General features: G+C 40.6%; 1 protein-coding gene across 1 annotated transcript in view; it reads left to right on the top strand.

The window, feature by feature from the left end:
- The first annotated feature begins 3,712 nt into the window (after window positions 1-3,712).
- Window positions 3,713-19,796, top strand: part of slc6a20 (solute carrier family 6 member 20) — a 28,876-nt gene continuing 12,792 nt past the window's right edge. Inside the window, exons 1-7 of the mRNA XM_030394084.1 lie at window positions 3,713-4,005; window positions 9,394-9,534; window positions 13,410-13,501; window positions 13,634-13,861; window positions 14,045-14,155; window positions 15,521-15,762; window positions 16,829-16,991. Coding sequence (XP_030249944.1) covers window positions 3,888-4,005; window positions 9,394-9,534; window positions 13,410-13,501; window positions 13,634-13,861; window positions 14,045-14,155; window positions 15,521-15,762; window positions 16,829-16,991 — 1,095 coding nt within the window. The 5' untranslated portion in view covers window positions 3,713-3,887. The remainder of the gene's footprint in view (window positions 4,006-9,393; window positions 9,535-13,409; window positions 13,502-13,633; window positions 13,862-14,044; window positions 14,156-15,520; window positions 15,763-16,828; window positions 16,992-19,796) is intronic.

Below are 19,796 nucleotides of genomic sequence, written 5' to 3'. Positions count from 1 at the left end.
CTGACCAGACGATGGTAGAGGATTTGTTGTTTTTGGTGAAAAGTAAACGAACCTAATTGGACATTACACAAAAGTGTATTTTGAAGTTGACCAGGGTAATGACAGAGAAGCAGCCTTTACCTCAGTGAGAAGTTGGAGGTGTTGTTTTCATTGGAGGTAGTGTGTTTTACAGATAGTGATCTCCTTTTCTTGTATAAAGCCGCTGTAAAGAGTATAACTGCTGGTGTCAAGAGCTTAATTCTCAGTGAGAACCTTTTTGTTACCATGGCTGGTAACAGGCGATTCATAAGGTCCGGTGACCAGGTGCCTGTGGGCACCGTGCTGACTGCCTCTGCTTTGCAGCGATCCTGTTCGCCTGTTTTATTAAGACTTATTTCCCTTCCTGTGACATTGTATAGACATTGACCGCTGCAGAGTCGGATACAGTAGGCATTGTTGCAGCCGAGTTCATTGACATTGGTCCTGAGAATTTTCTGTCAGCTATAAAGTTGCAGATGCATATATGTATCACACTATAGAGACCTCTGGTTTAGCAACCGGTTAACTTGAATATAAAATAAAGTGGCTCTTCTAAACTTTCAAAATGTTATTGGACCGAATGACTAAAATTCTGACAGTGAAACTGTTCATTTTGCGGAGGTTGTGATACTAAAAAATGTATCCACTGTTATATAGACACTTCTTTCACAATGTAAGCTTATGGAAAAGGTCTTTCTCGGGCCACAGTGCATAACATGAAGATGTAATTAACAGTTTGGCCACTACGAAAATGGGTGTCAAAGCCTGGCTCTCTTGTCTGTGCTGGACTTTGACACACTCAAATGACTTCATGCTGCATGGAGGTGCACATCTTAAACTCTGCGATCTACTCTGTTATTTGTGATATGACATTGTGGATTTAAGTCCACCTAATAAATCTATGATTGCCACAAAAAGATCATTTAAAATGTTAACGTGTCTATTTTTTCGCACTTTCCTCAGCTCAAACCAAAGACCTACATCTGTGATAACTGTCTTGATGGTTCACAACAGCACTTTTAATAATACCAAAATACTGACAATATCCCATGAATTATAACATGGGCAGATTTTAAAACTTTTATTAAAAAGTGTTATCAAATTGTTATCAGCAAACTCAACATATTCTTGATCAGCAGGTCCCCACGTAGTCTTTAGTTACAATTTATTTTACTGCCGCATTTAATAATTACTAAGTCTACAAATTACATGACATGTGGATGATGTTAATTCATTGATTAAATATTATTTTGTTATCTGGACTTGTTTCGGACCCCTGACCTCAGATAGAAATCAGATGCAGACCTTTGAGTATTACTGTAATAATGGGTAGTAAAATTACGTTAGCTAACCATCTCGTGGCAAGATAAGTTTAAAAGTCACTGAAAGGCTGTGTTGTGTGTTCGCTGTCACAGTTCATGCAGCGTTACTTCAGCGTCCTCTTGCACACTGCACAGCAGAGTTTGGTGAAACCCTATACAGCAGATGACTGTCAGCAGCACGAACACTGAGCTAGCTGCTAAATAACTTGTGACGGTAGACAGCGAAGATCAGTCAAGGAACTGGATACCCCTAAACTATGCTATCTATCTTTGTAACTAGCTGTGAAGTGCTGTAATTTCCCTTCGGACACATACCAGATGTGTGCAAAGAGAAACAAATTACTGGGTCGCAGACCCTGCTTGTGATTTGGTTAACCGAAGTTTGAAAGCTCATGCCGAACGATTTTCATTTAATATGGAAACTGTGACATCCTTAAAAGTATTAAATATTATAAGATATGGTTTTGAATGTAAGCGTGAAAAAGAAAATATACAGAAGACAAAGAAACCATGTTGGCTGATGTGCTGCCAGCTGTTACGAGCAGGTTAGTAGAGAAAAAATAGGCCAAAATTCAGTGTTAACGCTGGTGTAACAGCCACGACATAACAGGCTCAACATCTTTTTTTCCCCTGTATATTCAAGATAATTGTGTAATAAACATTAGTTACCAATCACATTAAGGCAAATACTATTTTCCTTGACTGACCATGCTGCCTGCTCCCCATGTGGTCGACGATCTGGTTCTGCTGTAACAGCATTAACACTGGCTTCTGTTAGTTATTCAGGGCAAAGATTGAGTATTTCTCTGTTAACTATCTCTTGGTTGTCACAGCACTTACAAGTTGTAAAGGGTACAAATGAATGCCTTAATGCCCCATTCATGTTTTAGAACAGTGGTTCTCAACCGGTGGGGCCCGCCCCCCTGGGGGGGCGCAGACACTCTCCCGGGGGGGCGCGAGTAGGCTAAAGAATGGGAGGAAAAAAAATACATCTCGAAAAAAAATAAATATTAATAATCACGAAAATTCCCCCCATGTCGAAATGCAAGTGGTTGGACTATTATAACACACAAACAAATCATCCTTCTGGCGACTTTTTTTGTTAAAAGCGACTACCAACAAATCTAGCGACTTTTACTGGTTTACTTTTGTGGTGTTTGGAGACTTGACTTGAAAGCACGTATCACTCTGCAGTTACTGTGCTCAACGAGCAGCGGGTGCTGCCGAGAGTCCCTCCCCCGTCCAAAAGCACTCACAGGCGGTCAGTCTCTCAGTAGCCTGGCGCAGCAGTCCAGCCTGCAGTTGGAGCAGAGAGGAGACACACACCATTCCGCGTCCAGGGTGCAAATGAATCGCGGATGCGCATGGCGGCCGCCGTTCACGCCCTGGTGTACAGAGCTAGGGATAAATGTACCGTATATTACCAAATAATAGCCGGGTTTCAATTAACCGCAGGGTCCCCTTTAAACGCCGGGTGCAGATGTATATTTTGATAAATAACCGCCGGTTCCAAATAGATGCTGGGTCTAATTATTGGGGGGGCCCAACTGCAATGAACCAGCTTTGGGGGGGCCCAGCTTGCAAAAGGTTGAGAACCTCTGTTTTAGAAGATAATAGTTGTAATACCACTATGGGCCAACTTGTACAACCTGTTGTACATTAATATGCAGGATAATGTTATAAAGCATCATAACTTGATTCTCAATTCTTTTTTGCCAAAGCAGACAAAGGGTGGGTCCATTTTTTTCTCTATCCAGATCAGTCCAGACACCAACAGCTAGTGAGCTCATGAGTGACCTGTTGAAACTGGATTTAAGCTTCGTGGCTGAGCCTGTCATTATCTATTTTAGGGTGCTTACGCACCTGTTATTGGGTTAAATCAAATCGAAATGAAAATGATACATGTTACATTTGAGTTATTAACATGTTCCTGTTGACACCGACTTTTTACAAACAAACCAAAAGGGGGAAACAGGAAGTGATGCAGGGAACTCGTTGACTGGATGGTTTTAGTGATTGTCTTACCTCATAAGCGCAACATGAGGACCCATGTGGGGAAATAAAAACGGTAACTGACAAATGTCAGTCATGTATTTGTGTTGTCTGTAAATGTATCTCTTACATAACTGTGTAATTGTCTCAAAGCACAATAAAAACAAACCGTGGAAGAGACTTGGAAAGGCCCAATTTGGTCAGAGTCTAAAATCCACTCAGCATAAAAGGTGGGTTAATGACCATGTGCAATCAAACATTCACATGGTTGCCCTGAATTTAACCCTCGTCACTTTCACAGATCTTGTGTGTTTTCGCTCAACTGTTGGATGACTACTAATCCCAAGAAGCCTCCATAGCGCTCTGAAACGAAAGGCTCGTGGGAGCTGTAGTTACTGAACGACTCAAGCAGTGTGTTGTTGGACCCTCCTCCTGAGACTGGCCACACAACAATCACACAGTTTATAAAGCGGTGACGGGACGCACGGTGAGACACTGCGCACTGATCCTCCTGAGGCCCAAGCACATACCTGAAGACGTTCAAAGGACGCAAACATGGAAAAGAGACCAAACTGGGAAAGTCCCATACAGTTTGTGCTGGCATGTGTTTCATATGCTGTCGGACTGGGAAACGTGTGGCGGTTTCCATACCTCTGTCAAATGCACGGTGGAGGTAAGTGACTGCAGACCAGCTCACCTGCGGAACAAATGCATTTCATTGTGCATTTGTGTGTGTGTGTGTGTGTGTGTGTGTGTGTGTGGCGCGTGTAGTATTTTAAACAGAGAGAACATATTCATTTTCAACCAGCCGAGTCTCACAGCTGAATACAACACAGTTATGTCATCATGGCTCACTGTTATGTTCCTGTAGATGATGTAGAGTATCTTTGTTTAAACATCTCTCACTAAAAGGCCTCTCAAAGCTATCTGCCTTTACATTCTCCTTGAAATGAATACATAGGCCAAAATAAATATACATACTGACATACAGACAAGGAGCAAAAAATTAATTCACAGGGGCACATATCTGTCAGTTTATTGTCTTGATGTTTATAGTCTGCGTTATCCAGGTGAGTTGTTTTTGTCGGAAAATTTCCGCATGAATCCTTTATCAAAATAAATGACTTATTGTTGTCGAAACTGGCAATAAACAAGACCTAATTGCAGGTCATAAACAGGGTAGAACCATGCAGGAAGTAAAGGTATGATTAAACTAGTCCAGATTTATATAATAGGCAGCATATAGACTTTACACTATAACTGCTGCTTTCGCGCAATGGTCAGGTGATAAGAAGCGGTGCAGGTGTTTCCGTGTAAAAAGTATTCTGAATAAACAAACTGATCTTAAAGGACAACACAGTTTCATACTGTTTTACTTTGTCTATATGTGGCGGACCCTGCCAACTCTCTGGCTTCAAACAGTGTTATTTTCCTTTGAGAACAGCTTGTTTATTCACTTATGGTAAAAGTTTGTATTATTATCTCAATAATATTGTAATTATAAAAATTCTGACTTTGAATTTCTTCTCCAAAACTACACAGTTAATATACTCTGTCTCCTGCTCCTCTCCTATGTGTGCAGGAATAAACAGCAGTATTATAGTAAAGGTTAGAATAGACAGAGCCAGGTCTTCTCATGAAACAGGTCCTAAAGTGTCCGGAGTGGAGATAATGTGATTGGATGGGATAATTGTTTTGTCTTTATTGGTCCTTTACATGGATCACTGAACAATGAGCACACATCTACTGTAATTACTGTCCTGGAAGTGTAACTTCCAAGCAGGAAACTAGCGGAGACATGTGACAAGCTTCTCTCAGGGCTGCAGAGGGACAGCTAAATGAACATTGTCCCCAACAACTTTACTGTATTGTTTGGCCGTTCTGATTGCTTCCACAAGGCTTCAGTAGTGTTTGATTATCATTTAAAAATGTGAGCATTTTAAATTTGAATAACAAAGGACAAAATATCCATGTATTGTGTACAATACTGTCTACAGTGCCGGTGGGCTTTATAATAAAAGCTTCTAATCATAGAGCACATGTGAGCAACATTAAAGGGGAAATTCTGTATTTCTAAACCTTGGCCTTTGATTCACATGTTTTGGTGGGTAAATAACTCATACATCCAAAAGTTTGGAATTGGTCCAGTAGCGCCAGTAGATGTGAGCCTTTGTGGCAACTGTGATCATCAAAGTTACGTCCACTAAAAGTGTTTTTGTTACTGCACTGCTCAGGTTGTTCTTCTAAGTGTCTGACAACATTACAAAAACCATTTCTCATTATGGGTACTTCCAGGGTAAAGTACCATGGTAAAATATATTTCTGCTGTGATGTAGTAGACGAAGGGCAATAAAAAAATATTATTTTCTCTTTTCTCATGACATTGATAGAATGGACATTACTGTACAATTCGTGATTTGATGTCAGAACAAGTCTAGAAATGGGTCCTTTCTTCCTCCAGCAGGTCATACGGAGCAGGCTGGAGTAGAAAACGTGCCTTTCTCAAGTGCACAGCTACAGAAGGCTTGTATTGTCATCCAACCACAGAAACGTAATACCGTAGTCTAATGATAATATTAATAAGAATAATGATAATAATACTAACTTTATTTACATAGCACTTATCTAAACAAGGTGACAAAGTGCTTCACAGAATAAACATATTTAAAACAACACAAACAAGACCATGGGCCAGTTACAAAGCTACAAAGAATGAAATTAAAACACAGCAGCAACATAGAAGTTACTAATCAATCATTATAAAGGCAAATGCAATGATTTAGGTTGATTTTAAGTAATGTATTTGCTAGCCTAATCTCCTCTGGCAGGCAGTTCGAGAGCGTCTGTGATGGCAAAAGCCCCGGTGCACCTTGGTCACCAGCCTGGACTCAAGAAGGCTAGTACATAGGCCAGGGAACTGTTCACATATGAACCGATGCCACCTGGAATTCAACACTGGTATCCAACAGTACCTTTTTTGGTACTTTTATCTCTCTGTAATAACAAAAAAAGTAAATTAATTTCAAACTAGTTAAATCATTAACTTTTAAAGTCAATATATCATGGGTCATATTTCCAGTAACAGTGCACATCACATGATAGTCAGTCTTCCTAACTTTTATTTCAGTAGCATCTTGCATTACTGCATGTAATCTTTTAAATAGAATTTTTTAAGTTAACTGCTACATTTAGTTGTTTTGCTATGTTTTAGCATTGAGCTAGTGGACTGAGCACTTATCATATGAAATTATTTTGGGAATCAAAGCGTGCTGTAATATTTCCTTGTATACAGTGTGAAGTTCACATTATATTGGTTTTATATCAATGTTTCAGAGATACTAATAAACACACTGTTTTAGTAAACTTAACAGCATGTTGGTAAGGTATTTCTGGCGCAGTTTTGGGGGGACATCTCACTCTCTTTAATGTTGCTGTAAAGATGCACTCTCAGGTACCCAATTGTGGCATCAATTGATTTAATGTGAATCACTTCTCAATAGTACAGATGTAATTCGGTCAGTACCCTTAAAAGTACAGAGTCCGGTCCCCAACCCTACTGGTAAGGGTAGGTTAGAGGGTCTCATTTTTCTCAGAATAGGGTGTCTAAAGCTCCGCAATATAACTGGGGGCCAGACCATGAGGGACTTTGAAAATTATAAAAAGAACCTTCAAATCAATCCTATTTTACCTGATGATGAGAGGAAAGAATTGGAGTAATGTGGTATCTACAGTAGTTTTTTGTTCAAATACAGGCAGCAGTGTTCTGCACCTGCTGACATTGAACCACTGAAGATTCACTCAGGCATGTATAAAGTGCACTGCAGTAGGCAAGACATGAGAGGACAAAAGCATGAATAAGACTTCCTAAACAGGGGAAAGACAGAGCTGATTTAATCTTGCTGGTATTTCCAAGGTGGAAGTAACAGGATTTAATAAGACTGTTGACACGTGGATCAGTTGAGTTGTTAGTCAAACGTGATGCCTAGATTACAAGCTGTAGATTTCATATTGACTGCCAGTTGAACAGTAAATAGTTGTTATCGTATGTTGGCTCGGTGATCAGAGCCAAAGAATATGTCCTCCGCCCAGTTTTAGCTACAGAAAGTTACAACTCATCCATTTCTCAATGGCATTTATACACTCCATTAAAATGTTAACACGGCTGACTTAAACGATAAGTAAATATGTGTGTCGTCAGCATAACAGTGATAGTGTTTCCTAACAGGAGCATTAATAGGGAAAACAGAAGGGGATGAAGAATAGATCTCTGTGGAAAACCACACATCAATGGGGCCGAAGACAAAATGTGTTTACCAATTGAAATAGGAAGTTCTCTATTTGAGAGATATGACTCACGGGTTTAAGAGACACTCCAGTAATACACACTGATTAAGTCCATTGATAAGAGTGTTACGATCAGTGATATCAAACACCGCACTGAGGTCAAGCAGCAATAAATCATATAATACTCCCCAGTATCAGCAGTCATCAGTTAATCATTTGTAACCATGATGACAGTAGGTTTGGTACCGTGTTGTTTGCGAAACCCAGACTGAGGAGTTAACACCACCTTTTCTAGAATTTCATATGGAAGGGGGATAAGAAGTGGGAAATCTGTAGAAGTGATTGATCAAGGTTAGGCTTTTTTGATAGGTGATAAGTTCAATAGAAACTGAGGGTTTCGGTGGTTTCGAAACCTCAAAACTAGAGAATTTATCTGAAGTAATGGGCTAACTATTACAACTTTTTTTTTAAACAACAGCATGACCACCTCACAGACCATTGTCCCTGGGAGAGCTGAAATATTCATAGTGAGGAGGACTAAGTTCGGGCAGCTGTGCGTAGTCACCAGGCGACAGCCAGGTCTCAGTGGAGGAAATAAAATCACTGAAAATAAAAACTTTGCTAACATTTAGGCAAGCTAATCTCAATGGCGTACTTTGGATAGCAGAGTTTACAGTAGGTAAAGTACATGTTTAAGGGCCTATATTAATTAAATAAAACTATATCAAAATTAGATGTATGGGGATGGTGTGAAGTTATAGGGTTGATGAAAGTTTGTGCTTCATGAGGACGTTCACAAGGGGGAGCTTGCGAGTTCATGTCAGGATTGGATACTAGCAGTGGCATGGGGAAAAGTCAGCTTTTAGTGCCAAGCCTTCTTCTTGGTTGTCTGTAGATGTGTGTGTTGTGTGTCTGGAGGCTAAGAATCTGGCTAAAATGACGACTGCTCTGCACAGTGGATGAATGGGGCTGGACACAAAAACAGGCTCTATTATAGGATTTCAGAAGATTGCTTCCGATAAGCTTTGTGGCCAGTGTGCACAATGATATTTGTGTGCGTGGATGTTTCCCCAAGATGCTGGGGATCTTGTCCAAGTAATCCACTGTCTCCTGCCATGCCTCGCAATAACATGACTCTGATAACCAGAGTGGTGGGAGAAGCCACCGGTGGTGATTGTTCTGTACCCAATTTGATTGTTCTGTATCAGCATTTATTCATAAAACGAAATTACAACTTAAGTTGCAAAAAACGTACACAGTAAACACATAATATAAAATTACAGGCTGTATTATAGTACTGTCTTTTCTTTACTGCTTCTCTACTGTAATTTAACTCCTTTTTACCATCCCATGAGAAGTCTTGTCAACTACCACCTCATGCCTGACTTTTGTGTAGTTCATGTGCAAAAGCTGCTCAGTACTCACACAGCAACAGCTTCATCATAGATAAATCTCAGCCTGAGGAAAAATTATGTATGCCTTATGTACCAAAGTACAGGATGCTGAGAAGCTCGACCCACTGAACCTATTTTTAAACATGTGAGCAGCAAGCTTAGAGAAAACACACTCTCTTGAAAAGACAACAAACACAAAACTCCTAACTCTTTCTGTTGTATATTGTCCGTTTGATAATCTGTATACAAAGTACTTTGAACTAATTTTTCGAAGTGGGTAAATTTTAAAGATGAATGCTGAGACTAGCAGCAACAGATGTTTTTGGTTTTATATGTCTGTAGTTTTCTGAATTGCCTAAGTACAACTATATTTCCACCTTCAGGGGGGTTTTTGATTCCATATCTCATCATGCTGTTATTGGAAGGTGTTCCCTTATTCTACTTGGAGCTTGCCATTGGTCAGAAGATGAGCCGAGGCAGCATCGGGGCATGGACTGCCATCAGCCCTTATCTGGGAGGAGTGGGTAAGTTCTGTCTGAGCCAACTGACTGTACTTGAGGCACAGTGCATTGATGCACCTTTGGGACTCGTGTCAAGACTACTGATGAGTTAGTGCCTTTGCCTCTCTGCTAACAGAAAAAAGAAGAGCTTTTTTTTTTTTTTTTTGAGTGTGTGCCTCTGATTGATCTGCAGTTGACACTTTCAGGCACTACCACTTCATACTGTACTGTCATTTAAATGTTCATGCTTCTTGTGTGGTCGCAGTTTCTGCCTGGACATGATATTCTTTTATTTGTTTTAAATGGTTACTAGGTGAAGCGTACATAAAGCATTAGCCAACTTTTCAACACTTACTCAGGATTATACGCACCAAATGTGAGGTGAGGTGTCACTTTTTCATAGAAGCATGAAACCTGGTACAGTTTGTGGCCCTGAACGTTTTCAGAGATGGAGCCATGGCAAAAGCTACTTAAGATTGCTTAAGTAGCCGGCGTGACTGAATTATGTATTTTGCATCACATCTCCTGAACCAAACATGTAAACACAGAAAAGGTGATGTCTATCCCTGTGCGATTGATGTCATAATGATACCACATACTACATCATTAACCGTTTAAAACAGTATTTGAGAACCTGTGGAAGACTTGATAATATCATGTCAGTTAAATTCGTGTTGTCAGGAGTTTCTAATAGTCTAATCTATTTATTCATTAACCCTGTTAACACGGTGACTGAAAGGGAGTAATAATATTCATTATAACCAGTGTTGGGGATCGGTCCCGTTCTGTGCTTCTAAACTGACTGTTGTGGATTAATGAGACTAAACGAGTCCGGACCGAGTCTGTTCGGGTCTAAGGAGAGCCGGAGATGCGCGGACAACAAAGTAGAATCGGAATCTGTGGATGTTCATGTGTAGCTAGCTGCTAGCCCACCCACACGGCCCACCTCCCGAGTCGATGGACCGGACGCACCGGCATGTCCAAAACCGGACTTAAGGTAAATAATGTCCGCCGCGCTTTTTCGCGAACATTGCCGTCACGTTTGCTTTGTGTCTGGTGCAGGAAGAAATGGTAAAAACTGGCTTTTGTCATGAAAGTGTCCAAGGAGCAAGTTTGGTTGTTGAGGAACGGGGGAAGTTGTGGGAGGGATGGAGGCGGATGAATGACAGGCAACGACGGTAGGTAAAGAGACAGCGTTAGAGACAGTGATATTGAGAGTTGAGAGATTTGTGACATTTAGCGTGTTTGGAGTGTATAGTTAGTGTGTTATGTAGTGTTTGGTGTTTAGTGTGTAGTGGAGTCGTTTTTTTTGTTAAATGAGTCAAAACAATGAGGAGAAGCTGAATGTGGAGCAGGCAGTGCAGCTCTTCATTAAATGTAAATAGTTACATAAAACTTTGTAAATTTTTTAAAATGTATGCACATATTTAGCAAAAAACTAATTTATATTTGCATTATAAGTAATTAAAAATGGTTTGTTAAACACATTTGTGGTTTTCACAGTAAAAAAAATCATACTTTTTCTACTCGGATTTTATGTTTTTTTTTGTGATTTTAGGTCCATTGTGTTAATACAGTATGTCACAATAAAAAAATAACTGTACAGTCACACATGTGAGGTTGTGCTGAAAATAATGACACCAAGTAAATAGTTTTTAAGGTGAAATATAATGGCAAAATCAAAAATAGTCAAAAATGACCAATTATACCTGGCATATCGGATTTCACAACAAACCTAAATATCCCTGACGTCCCACCTTCAAACACAGCCTCATTTGGCCATCCCTGAAAAAGCTAATTAACCTCCCACTTTTCTATAGGAATATATATTTCCTACGGGCACTGCACTAGTAAGTATTAAAAAATGTCCTGATCTTATTCACACAGTTACCCATTCACAACTAAAAACTCAAAGATGAAACTACAGTATCATCTGTCGGCCACTGGAGAAGTCCAGGTTATGGGCCATGGGCACATCAGTGGGGATAATTAAGGAGGGGCAAGTGCCGCCAGGATTAGGCTACCACTGCTCCAATATGACCTTAGCAACTTAGACTACAAAGAATCTGAGTACAGATGTTGTCAGCGGGATTCTGTCACAACTCTGCAAGATCCATCCATCCATCTATCCATCCATTCTCTGCTTATCTGGGGTTGGGTCGTGGAGGCAGCAGGCTTAGAAGGGTATTCCAGACCTCCTTTCCCCTAGCAACCTTTCCAGCTCCCCCTGAGGGATCCTGAGGCGTTCCCAGGCCAGTTGGGATATATTGTCCCCCTAGCAAGTTTTGGGTTCCGCCCAGTTGGTCAACAAGATGGCCAAACCAACTTAACTGGCTCCTTTTGTCACGAAGGAGTGGTGGCTCTACTCCCAGCTCCCCACAGATGAACTAACTCCTCACCCTATCTCTAAGGCTGAGCCCAGCCACTCTATGGAGGAAACAAATTTCAGCCGCTTGTATATGCAATTTCTCTCTTTTGGTCACTACCCACAGCTTGTGGCCACAGGTGAGGATCGAAACATGAATAGTCTGGTGAATTGATAGGTTCACCTTCTGGCTCAGCTTCCTCTACACCATGACAGTCCAGAGCACTGCTCCATTTTCCAATCACTGGTGAACAAGCCCCTGAGATACTTGAACTCCTTCACTTGTGGCAGGAGCTTTCCCACCAACTGGAGGGGGCAATCCACCATTTTCTGGCAGAGAACCATGGCCTTAGACTTAGAGGTGCTGACCCTTGTCCCGACTGCTTCACACTCGGCTTCAAACCACCCCAGTGCCTGATGGAGGTCACAGGCTGAAGAAGCCAACAAAACCATGTCATCTGCAGCAATGCAAGTTTGAGGTTCCCGAACCGGACACTTTCCCCCTCAATATACTCTCAATACACCCCACAGTACTCCCCAGGGGACCTACACATGTAGATTGGTTGGGCAAACTCACATGCCTCTCCCAGCTTGACCACAAGATTAAAAAGCTGGTCCGGACCAGGACGGAATCCACATTTTTCCGCTTGAATCCGAAATACTACAGTTGGCTGCAGCTTCCTTTCCAACACCCTGGAGTAAACTTTCCGAGGGAGGCTAAGCAGTGTGATACCCAGTAAATAGAGCACACCCTCCGGGCCTCTTTCTTAAAGATGGGAACCCCCACCCCAGTCTTCCATTCCAAAGGTACTGTTTTAGACTCTGCAAGATGCAGTCATAAAACTTCACAGGCGTGTGGTTGAGATAAAAATGAGGTTAGGTAAAACTGGAGACCATCTTGCAATGGGATCGCACCTGCTGTGACGTGAATGGTGCATTGGAACAGATGACATTAGAGAAATGAGTGTGGTGGGACAGGTGAACTATACCTGGACACAATGTACAATGTATTGTTGTACATTTCTTGTTCTGGTGTGATCCCTTCACAAAATTGGCTTTAGGTTCCCTCTAATAGTGTAACAGAATTCAACAGTACCTCTTCACCTGAACAGTTAGCGGTGTAGTATGGTGTTCATTGTAATCTTTGACCATCAAAACATTGGAGTATACATCACCTTTTCTGTGTTATCATGTTTTGTTCAGGAGATATGATGCAAAATATATAACGCAAAGAGGTGTTTTTGCAACAGTTCCAAATCTGAAACTGTCCAACAGCTGTACCAAATAGTCATGCTTTTATAAAAAAGTGAAGATTTTTTTGGGGGGGATATCACCCGGACTAACTGTTGGACAAAATAAAACTCTGGCAACTTGACTGTTTTGGGCCCAGCTCAAAAACATGGGATTTGTTTTACTTAATGTTATGTAATGTTGTATCAAAATGATTATTATAATAATTATAAAATAGGAAACAAATTGTCCTCTGTGATGTGATTTGTGATTTTACATTTTTTGTATAATTCTCTCACTTTAGGTCTTGCTAGTGTTGTGACATCCCTGTATCTTTGTCTGTATTACAACATCATCAATGCATGGAGTTTCTGGTACCTCTTTCATTCATTTCAAGTGAGCTGCTGATTAATAAATTAATTTCATACACTGAATACATTTTCATATATTTATTTAAACAATGTACTGGATTTCATTTGGACTGTAAGACAACACAGCTACTCTGTTTTGTATTCTCTACCATCCCAGTCAGTGCTGCCCTGGGCAGAATGCCCCATCAATTCCAACCGGACAGGACCTATAGAGGAGTGTGAGAGAGCAACACCCACCCAGTATTTCTTCTTTAGGGAAACACTGAACATCTCGCCTTCTATTGAAGAGAATGGAGGCATTCATACAGGCCAGGCAATGTGCCTCCTGCTTGCCTGGATGATTACCTACCTGTTCATTGTCCGAGGTGTAAAGTCTACTGGAAAGGTAAGAAAGTCCCTTAAATTGCAAATACTGGGAGTATACACACTTACAGGTATTCCTCACTGTCCATAGTCAGGTCTAATCCGACAATATGATGAAGTTGTCCAACATGCCACCTGATTATCCAGAGTTTATACCCACATTTGAACTTTTACCCTAACTTTGCTGTTTTGCTTCTCTTTGCAGGTGGTGTACTTCACAGCCACATTTCCATATGTGGTCCTCTTTATCTACCTAATCCGTGGCATCACTCTTCAGGGTGCCTTCAATGGTATCAAATACATGTTTATACCCAAGGTGAGTTTGGCAATAGGCATTTAAACATTCTCTATATGGGTGCCTAGCATTACAGCCTAAACTGCTGGCACACTGTGAGAGAATTCAGACCTGATCTTACCACCCGTCCTGAGGGATTTCGTCATATGTGGACAATTTTACCCCCATCAATTCACACGCATGGTATAAAGCACAGCATGCTAGTGCATCTAGGGTGTGGCCAAGTCTATTTTGCTCGCTAAACGGTGGAAAGTATTGGCATAAAGTGCAGCACACAGCGCAAGAGGTGGAGTGGCGTGTCCTGATTCCCTTTAAGAGCCAGGTGCACCAGGACCTGACACATATTAACCAATAGCTCTCATCTTCAATGAGGGACTGCTCCAATATGAGTAGTCAGAGCACCCAACCTCGTTTGAATCACATTTCAAACAACCTCCAAATGTGGTTTGGATCCAATCAGTTTGTTGCTGTCCAGACTTTCTAAAATCAATCTGGATGTGCTAAAAAACAGATTTGGGCTGTTAGTGTGAACATATCCCAATATGCACTTTGGACACAGGAGTAGACTGTGATGTTTTCTTTTACAAAAAAAACGTTGCACATTTAACTAATTAAAATCATTTACGTCTTCTTGCAAATTTACAAGAGGACGTAAATGATTTTAAAATTACTGTGACGTTTCAAAAAGATCCCCCTTTTTAAAAACTTAAAAAAAAAAATTAAAAAAAACTATATGTTTTGCATTCACTGCTACCAGCTTGAAATTAAGAATTTGCAATAGTCATTAGTAAAGTTCTTTAAGTTTCTACTCATTCAACATTTTCTAAAACATGCATGAGTTTTGGCTTATTGTGGTAACTAGTTAAATGGTTAGTTTCAACACACAAACATCAGCTGCTGACATCGAGAGAGAGCCCAAAAGTTTGCATTACAGTTAACCAAATGGGAATCACATCAACAAATCTGTTCAGGTTGTTGTGGCTTCACCTCCTCCTCCTTCTTCATTTTCGTCTTCTTTCTTTTCTTCTTCTTTTTTTAACTGAGGAAATCAGTTGAGTAGCCGGTCCTTCCTTGTGGCCCAGGACACATGTGCATACACATTGGTAAAAGAATGTGGTCACATGCAGTCCAGACCACCTCTGAATGTGGTCTGAGTGATCTGATCTCAAATGTGTGCTCATTGTGTCATAGCTGTACTCAGAGCTGTCCACTTGTTAACGTTTCACTCAGGACAGATGTTGAAACCAGGTCTGAGCAGCCTTTGTATTGTTTTTCAGACAGTACTCAGTTGGCCTTACGTTAGTTTTAGATTGCTTTTGGTGCCTCTGCATAACTGTCAATCAAATAGATGTATTCTGATTTTGTAAAATGTTTGTGTGTCTTTAGATGGAACAGCTTGCCAACCCGAATACATGGATCAATGCGGCCACTCAGATCTTTTTCTCTCTGGGTTTGGGTTTTGGGTCACTCATAGCTTTTGCCAGCTACAACCACTACAACAACAACTTTGAGCGTCAGGCCATCATTGTTTCCATGATCAACAGTGGAACCTCCATCTTTGCCAGCATTGTCACCTTTGCCATCTATGGGTTCAAGGCGACAGTTAACTACGAGAACTGTCTTGAGAGGTGTGTGCGTTTTATGTGTACATGAGTACATATTTCTGGAAATATTTCACAATGAAAGCCTTATAAGGGAAATTAAGGAATTCTATCCACTAAGAAAGTGGAAGGGCTTTTAATTTGAAATCGACACAGGAAGTGTTGGGTTTGTTATATTCTAGTGTTATGTTATAGATATTTTACTAAAAGGGGAGCAGATCAGAAAACAAGGAGACTTTTTACTAAAATATCACAATATCAGTATTACCTAATATATCAGCGCCAGCTTTCTGTGTGAATAACACAGCAGTTTGTCTTTATGCCGGTGCTGCTTGGTTCTGTGTGAATGACCAACGGCGGAGAATTAGCGAACCGCCGCTGCAGAGATGATGCAGCATCTCTCTATAAAAGGGGCTACTGATACTACCTCCACAGGCGGATCAGTGCTGGAGCGAAATTTCACTCACCGCCTCTGAGACTTTCACACTGAGGCAGTTATCAGACTGTCTGATCGACACGCCCTTGATAAGCGCAGCCGGCTTATTTGTTCACACTGGTTTGGTTCGCCAATAATGCGCCTATAGAGGCGGAGAATTGGCGCAGGATCCCTACATCCAAACGGCAGTGTAAATTGGGCTTCTCTCTCTGGCATTTCACTGTATTAATCAAAGTGGGTCTTTTGTCTCATGTCTTTTGCATATTTCTTCAATAAAAAATTGTTTTTCCAAATTCAAATCAAACAAAGAATATACTGAGTTTACATTGAAATTAAAAAGACATACAACAAATCCTTGTTGAAAGTTTATGGTCCATAAATATGGCAGAAAGGTTTTTTCAAATACCTTTTCAGATTGAATTCTATCGGACTACATTATAATTGATTATTATTTTCTGAATGTCTGAAATCTCTAAATTTGTAATTGCTGACATTTTAAGGTTATTTTATTGACATAAATGAATGTATTGATATGTACATTATTAGCCAAGGTTTTTATATGAGCACAATGTGTAGAACACAGTGTTGAAGGTGGGTATCAATATGACACAGCAATAGTGTACTCCTCATGTAACTGTCCCCTTCTCACTCTTCCAGGGTACGCTTACTGTTGCTGAACACCTTTAATATAGCAGAGGACAGCATCACCAATGACAATGTCTTCACGTGGATTGAAAAGCTAAACACAACATATCCGGTGCAGTTTGCCGAAATCGAAAACCAATTGGAAGCCTGTGACCTGGAGAGTGAACTAAACACTGTATGTTTCTCATCATTACACCTGTATGACTGTTTTACAACTTAAAGCACTAATATTCACTGTTATCAACATCATGAGAATACAGTTTGCTTACACAGAATGTTGGAGAGAGAAAACAAAGAAACAAATATGCCAGAAAAATGTTGGGACACTCAAAGAAGTTTGCTTTGGATAAGATCACAGTCCTGGGCCACGCATCAGTGCACAGAGGTATAAATAGGGGAGTAAATAATATAAATAGGGGGATAAATAATAGCTGTTTGAAAAAATGCTGACACTATACTAAAAGGGAACTAATGTGTGGAAATGGGGAAGAGTGTGAAGAGGGACTGCCAAAGTTTTAATAAAGTTGCTCAGGGGCTAAACAAGCAGCAAAAATGTGGTGATGATAATGTGGTCAGCATATTCATATTAAAGTTTTGACCAGGTTAACACTGCCCATCAACTGTGAATGTGTGTGAGCACTACGCATCAACGTTATAAACACACCTCTCCTCATCTAGATGTAGTCAACAAGTGTTGTAAGCGCTTTAGAAATACAAGTCCATTTGTATGAGGAAATAAAACAGGTTATAAAGAGTCTAAACTGAAAGTGCAAAGAAGAGATAAAAGACTTGTTTTGCACGACTCCCAGCCTGGATGTATCTACATGTTGAAATGTAGTGCCACCTACTGGCAGCAAGAAAAAGACTGATGAAAACAAATTATGTTTTATACGATGTACTCATAGACAAGCCTTCAGAAGTTTTGGGAGGAGAGGGATGCTCTAAAAAATGAAAGACGTGTCATGTGTCAAGTGTGTTTTGAAAAAGCTTGTGGTTCACCATGTAAGGGATGAATGAACAGTTTCCCAGAATGCTTCTACTAAGTTGGAATTGATCCTTTTCATTAGAAACTGTTCTTGATTGTCCAAAACATACAGACATTTGGTGCTTCAAACACTCTTTGAGCTTTCAGTTGTAAGTTTAATTCAAGAAAATTGATTCAGGGTCTGAGTTGAAATATTGTGAACCAAGTTGAGGGAACAGGTAGTGTATTTTGCATAGCCTTAATATGTTATAGACTTTTTTGTTGCTGATCTGCCAGTTATAGAAAACACATGTATTAATCAAGTAGTTTAGGTCATCTTCTATGTGTTATTAGTAGGTTAGGTAGGGGGGCAGTGGAAGGAGGCTCAGGCAAGAGGCACAGCATTGTGGTAGCATAGGCTTGTTGTGGCATTGGCTGAGGCTTTGGTGGAGGCTCTGGTGGGTAATAACAAGGATCAGCTGGAGGCAGAGGTGTTGGAGGCTGGGTGGCACAGTGGCAACAGAGCTGGGACTTGAAGGTAGTGATCACTGGAGAAGCCGAAGAGAAACAAAGTTTGTCAGGTTGCAAACACAAAGACAAAGAGCTTAACATCACAAGAAATAGAGTTAAACTGTGAGACCATGTACCACATTACAAAGACAAAATGATCTGTCAGCGAGTAGAGTGTAGACAACAGGAATTAAGATGGTTTATCAATGCACTGCAGGTGTGTGAGTAAGTAGCTCCGGCCATCAAAGAGACCAAGGCCAGCCTCAGCAGCGCACCTCTGAAAATACACTAACAAGCACCACAACAACAAAACCCCACACCAAAACAACACTTGATTGTCCAGCTAGAGCCAGTGGAGGCAGGTTGTGAACAGCATAGTATCAGTCATCAGCTTCTCAGGTGATTAGGCATACACACAAGCAAAAAGTTGCTACACATCCAGCAGTTACGGAGTATCATTAGCTTTCATTTCAGTCGGCTTTCTAACCACCTGATGAATGTAATGCCCTGCTGTGAAAAGACAGAATTAACTCTGTCTTTGGTCTCTACAGATATATCTGGCTCTTAAGCTGCTAAATGCTCCACATTGTTCATCAACTCTTCTCAAATGTCTTCTGTTTGATGCTGAGCAGGGAATGTACAGCGAATTTTTAGTTTCAAGGTTCAATCTTCTTTTAATGGTCATTTCAGTACACAGGGTTGTACAACAATATGCAGGGGTAGTCCCTTTAATGCTACACAAGAACAAAACTATTTTTCATGGTGAAGTGTGAGCTGAGGAGTCTAACAGAGGAATGAATCTGCTCTATAGTCTGGTGATATGACAGTGAATACTTCTGTATCTCTTGCCAGACAGCAGCAGAGAGAACTGGCTGTGGATGGGGTTGGTTTTTGCTAAGAAAACAGTGCAGGTAAAATGATGTTATGAGCTAAATTAATGATGTATAAATGGTGAGCAGGCTGAGGGATATGTACATTTTGATGACAGTTTGCTGTAGGTTCATCACTATAAGTGACCCCTCCACATTAACTATGTTTACATGCACATTCATTTTACACTGTTATTCAGAATATGATACAGAATTTGGTCTGCTCTGTGTGTTGTAAACAAACCACCCAACTGTTTGGAAAGCTGAAGTGGAGACACTTCACAGAAGAAGAGCCCACATTTCTGATCAGAAGGAGAAACACACCTACTTTTAGACACGATGAAGACGTTTTTTTTTTAAAAATGTGTTAATATTGCAACACTGACCTTAAAATGGTGGTTCAGTGAATGAAAGATGGAGGGAGTGTGCGCATAGTTTGACAAGTCCACTGCCGGTGGAAAACTTTAATAAAATTATATTTTGACACATAGAAGCAAAGTCCAAAATTGCCTATGTTGAGGTGCGTGGGTGGAGAGACACTGCTACATCCCCTGTATCCAAAGAGGGCCAGTGTGAATGATTTTCACACTGGACAATGAACTAGTGTCCTATATGAAGAGCACAGCAACTGCACAAA

This window comes from Sparus aurata, chromosome 17, assembly GCF_900880675.1.
Source record: "Sparus aurata chromosome 17, fSpaAur1.1, whole genome shotgun sequence".
Taxonomy (NCBI): Eukaryota; Metazoa; Chordata; class Actinopteri; order Spariformes; family Sparidae; genus Sparus; species Sparus aurata.
The sequence above is the reverse complement of the archived record's forward strand: the minus strand, read 5'-3'. Positions and strand labels throughout refer to the sequence as shown.